This window comes from Danio aesculapii, chromosome 5 (assembly GCF_903798145.1).
Source record: "Danio aesculapii chromosome 5, fDanAes4.1, whole genome shotgun sequence".
In the NCBI taxonomy this organism is placed as follows: Eukaryota; Metazoa; Chordata; class Actinopteri; order Cypriniformes; family Danionidae; genus Danio; species Danio aesculapii.
Genome location: NC_079439.1, coordinates 135,323 through 140,590, shown reverse-complemented (window position 1 = coordinate 140,590; position 5,268 = coordinate 135,323). Strand labels below are relative to the sequence as shown.

The 5,268-nt window shown below is 46.4% G+C and overlaps 1 protein-coding gene across 2 annotated transcripts in view; it reads right to left on the bottom strand.

Moving 5' to 3' along the window:
* Positions 1 to 1,215: 1,215 nt before the first annotated feature.
* ift74 (intraflagellar transport 74) overlaps positions 1,216 to 5,268 on the bottom strand; it is a 46,231-nt gene continuing 42,178 nt past the window's right edge. For both annotated transcript variants that reach the window (XM_056457182.1, XM_056457181.1), the window contains exons 18-20: positions 3,026 to 3,151; positions 2,378 to 2,438; positions 1,216 to 1,503 (exon numbers count right to left, since the gene is read on the bottom strand). In XM_056457182.1, coding sequence (XP_056313157.1) covers positions 1,400 to 1,503; positions 2,378 to 2,438; positions 3,026 to 3,151 — 291 coding nt within the window. In that variant the 3' untranslated portion in view covers positions 1,216 to 1,399. The remainder of the gene's footprint in view (positions 1,504 to 2,377; positions 2,439 to 3,025; positions 3,152 to 5,268) is intronic.

The window sequence follows — 5,268 nt, the reverse complement described above, 5'->3', positions numbered from 1 at the left end:
TTAACCGAGATCATCATCATAACCGAGATCATCATAACTGAGATCATCATAACCGAGATCATCATAACTGAGATCATCATAACCGAGATCATCTTAACCGAGATCATCTTAACCGAGATCATCATCATAACCGAGATCATCATAACTGAGATCATCTTAACCGAGATCATCTTAACCGAGATCATCATAACCGAGATCATCATAACTGAGATCATCATAACCGAGATCATCATAACCGAGATCATTTTAACCGAGATCATCATAACCGAGATCATCATAACCGAGATCATCTTAACCGAGATCATCATAACAGAGATCATCATAACTGAGATCATCATAACCGAGATCATCTTAACCGAGATCATCTTAACCGAGATCATCTTAACCGAGATCATCTTAACCGAGATCATCATCATAACCGAGATCATCTTAACAGAGATCATCTTAACCGAGATCATCTTAACCGAGATCATTTTAACCGAGATCATCATAACCGAGATCATCATAACCGAGATCATCAATAACCGAGATCATCATCATAACCGAGATCATCATAACCGAGATCATCTTAACCGAGATCATCTTAACCGAGATCATCATCATAACCGAGATCATCTTAACAGAGATCATCTTAACCGAGATCATCTTAACCGAGATCATTTTAACCGAGATCATCATCATAACCGAGATCATCATAACCGAGATCATCTTAACCGAGATCATCTTAACCGAGATCATCATCATAACCGAGATCATCATAACCGAGATCATCAATAACCGAGATCATCATCATAACTGAGATCATCATAACCGAGATCATCATAACCGAGATCATCAATAACCGAGATCATCATCATAACCGAGATCATCATAACCGAGATCATCATAACCGAGATCATCATAACCGAGATCATCAATAACCGAGATCATCATAACTGAGATCATCATAACCACACACACACACACACACACACACACACACACGCACGCACACACACACGCACACACACACGCACACACAGACACACACACAGACACACACACACACACACACAGATACACACACACACACACACACACAGACACACACAGACACACACACACACAGACACACACAGACAGACACACACACACACACACACACACACACACACACACAGACACACACAGACACACACAGACACACACACACACAGACACACACACTCAACAACATGGTCATTAGTGTTTTATTGAGGGGGAGTGGATCACACACACACTGATGTGTAAATATTCAGCTTTACACACTGCAGACTCTGAGCTAACACACCATTCTAGAACATTCAGGCAAAGTCCTCTGGAATGCTGACGGTGATCTGGAACAGTAAGTGGTTTCCTGCAGACAGGAAGTAGCTGGTGCTCAGCTCAGGGCCTCCAGCAGGAGTGTGTTGTAGTCCAGCAGCTGCTTGCGGACGCTCTTCACCACCGGCCGATAGTCGCTCTCCACTGCCTTACTGGCCACGACTGAAGAGCAGTCAGGGGAAATAATGAACATGAACACACACACACACACACACACACACACACACACACACACACACACGCACGCACACACACACACACACACACACACACACACACACTCATAGGCCTATAGCTGATTTGCGTAGTAAAACTGATGGTGTGGTGTAACTCGTGTGTTGTGTTTGCTGGATTATGTGTGTAGATGACTGACCAACACACACACAGTGCTGTAGTCAGTGCGTCATGACAGGGTCTGATGTGTGTCTGCAGCTGAAACATAATCTGGTTTGCTGAATAAAATGATGATACTGATCAAATAATCAAATATTCTGTTTCTAATAACTCTGATAAAGCCAAACGGCAGCACCGCGATATTACCCAGATCCGCCATTACAGGGTGTTTATCTGCTGCCGGGAGAGGGACTCCATAAGGTAACGTTACTGCACACACCTGATTGTGTGATGTGTGAAGTCGTGATGCGTCTCACAGCGCAGCTCATGACGGATCCTTTAAATGTCCACGCTCCATCAGCCAATCGCGTACGCCTCGCCGTGGCTGACCACTTAAAAACTATAACTATACGTCGCAAAGATGCGTATCACCAGCTCTGTGATTGGTCGGCTTGGTAGCGGTGATGAGTGGGCGGTGCTGAGAGCGTGAGCCCGATGGAGCGAGTGTTTACTAGTGTGGAGCCCCCTGAAGGAGCTCCAGATGGAGCCTGCTGTTCTGTGTTCACCTCCTGATTAAAGCTGCTGTGTGTCCGCCGGAGAGTGGGTCACGCTGATCACTCCACACAGAAGAATACACCAGCCTTATAACACTCACACACACACACACACACACACACACACACACACACACACTGAAGGATACACTCCTTCATCAGGAAGTTGTTCTGCTCATGGTGCTGCCACTTCCTCTCCATGTTGGTTAGCTGGAAGAAAACACCACACACACATTCACAAAATGGCACGTGTGTGTGTGTGTATGTGTGTGTGTGTGGGTGTGTCAGCCTCAGCTCACAGCTCTCCTCAACACACACCTAACCGTTGGCCAATCAGAGTGCAGCAGCAGTGTTTGGGGATGCCCTGACACTCTCCTGTGTTTACTGCGGTATAGTGATGTACACCTGCTGCTGTGTGAATCCAGCCCTCTGATAGGGTTAGACTGATCAGCTGACCATTCTATGAGGATCTTATAATATTATGGGATGTCTTTAAACAGAGGGGCGTGTCCAACATCTGCGTTTCTGTCAGTGATGCTGAAAGATGCGCAGTGATGATGGACTAGATAGTGTGTGTGTGTGTGTTTGTCCACCCTGTGCGTGTGTATCTGGTGGATGAGTGGGTGGGTGTGTGTGTGTGTGTGTGTGTGTGTGTGTGTGTGTGTGTGTGTGTGTGTGTGTGTGTGTGTGTGTGTGTGTGTGTGTGTGTGTGTGTGTGTGTGTGTGTGTGTGTGTGTGTGTGTGTGTGTGTGTGTGTGTGTGTGTGTGCGCGCGCGCGTGCATGTGTGTAGCCTGACCTCCGCGTGCACTTCGTTCTCCTGCAGCTGCTTCTTCAGAGTCTCGTTCTGCTCCAACATTCTGTGAAGCGTCTTCCTGAAGCTGTCCCTCCTCTGAGCCAGAGCCACGCTCTCCTCCTGCAGACGCTGAAACACAGAAGCAGGACATTATTCTGACTCGACGTCACTTTTATTCATCTAGAAAGTGTTTTTGACTGTAAATGACCCAAGTTAATGACCCATGTGTCTCCCAAAACACCACAGTCACATCACACTCCAAGACTAGTCCCTCACTGGAGCTGAGCAGGGCTGAGTCTGGTCAGTGTCTGGATGGGAGACTGCATAAGGACACTGGGCTGCTGTCGGCAGCGGTGATAGTGAGGCCAGCAGGGGGCGCTCAACCTGTGGTCCTGACTCTCTGTGCTCATTAATAATCCCAAGGCACTTCTGGTAAAGAGTAAGGGTGTAACCCTGGTGTCCTGGCCAAACTCCCTTCATCAGACCAGCCATGACCACCCAATCATCCACTGAACTGGCTCCATCACTGTCTCTCCACTCCACCTATAGCTGGTGTGTGGTGCAGCACTGGTGCTGTTGTCCTGTGGCTGCTGGAGCATCATCAGGTGGAGCTGCACACTGGTGGTGGTGTGACACACACACACGCCTCCTCATGATAGTGAAGTGCTTTGGGTGTATGGCCATACATAATAAATGCGTTATATAAATACACACATCACATTACAGTACAAGAGACAGTAAGCACCATTGTGGGAAAATATTGCTCAGCTTTTACTTACTATGTCCAGCTTCCTGCTTTGCTACTGTCCGGACGTCTCTGCCTACTGCTCCGCTCTCTGCACTCTTGTGTTTTATATTGTATACTCTGATTTTAACTTGAGCCTATCAGCACAGTGCTCAAACGACACCGCTTGAAGATCAACATCGAATCCACAAACTATCTGGAATACAACTTTACCAACAAAAGGGGAATTATCCACAAACAATCCTCCCGCTACCAGCTACATTCCTGAGACGGGAAACACAGACGGCTGTGAACATGCCTCTGGATCGGACTGATTCAGAATCTCCCTGCTGCTACAGACTTCCACCAGTAGGAGTTCCTGCAGTTCTTAAAACAAAGTTACTTGCGATCTGATCTCGCAGGACCGCTTCATCATGGACCCTCACAGCATACAGTTATTTGATGGCAAAACAGCTGATTTTGCTCACATGTTAAGATTATAAGGCTGAACAACATGAAATGCCATCAGTCTACACAGATTTCCCAGTGTTTCTCTGCTGCAGATGGGAGATCACAATAATCAACCCTGAAAAAGCCAAAGCAGCGCAAACACTAGCAGATTACTGTTGTGTGTGTGATGAGGAAAACACTAAACACATGCAGGCATTTCTTCTGTCTTACTGTTTACTGAACTAGTCTACAGGAAGGAAAACAGGAGACGAATTAGAAACAAAGAGTGGTCAACACAAAATACACACATCCCTGATATGAGTCCCATCTCACACTCAATACACTACAGTTACTATGGTATAACTACAGCACTACCGCATACAAAGAGAGAGATGGGCTCAGAATGGCACTCTCCATATAAACACTGCTCAGAGAAACTAAAGGAACACTTGGAGAGAGTCACATCGTGATGCTAGTGTTCCCTTTTTCTGAGCGGTTGTGGTCACCTAATGCTGATTACCACACAAAACTGATTTGAGTGACTCAGTGAGCCTTAACAATCCTAACACTGGTGAAACCAATCATGAAGAAGGATATTCAAGACCTCTGATGGCTAGTTGTGCTTCTCCTTATTGTGAACCTGAAAGGAGCAGCATAAGATCTTCCTGACGACCTAAACACTAGGATAATCCACCAACATGAATGAGGAGAAGGATGCAGACAGCTATCACAGAGGGTTAAAGTCTCCATCTCCACCATCAGAAATATAGTAAGATAATGGAAGACCACACGAGCAGCTGTGAGATGTGCTGGACCAAGACAAACATCTGAAAGGCAAAGGAGAAGAATGGTCAGACCACAGATGACCTCCATCACCTCGCTGCTGATCATGTCGTTGTACATCGCTCCACAGTCCAGCACACTCTTCACACAGAGCAGCTCAATGGAGGAAGGAGATACAGAAGAAGACTTCTCTGTGTTCAGCCAATGAGACGAGTGGTTTGAGGTGTGCAGAGGCTTATCTGGACACGCCTGAATCATTCTGGAGGAATATACTATGGACAGATGCCAC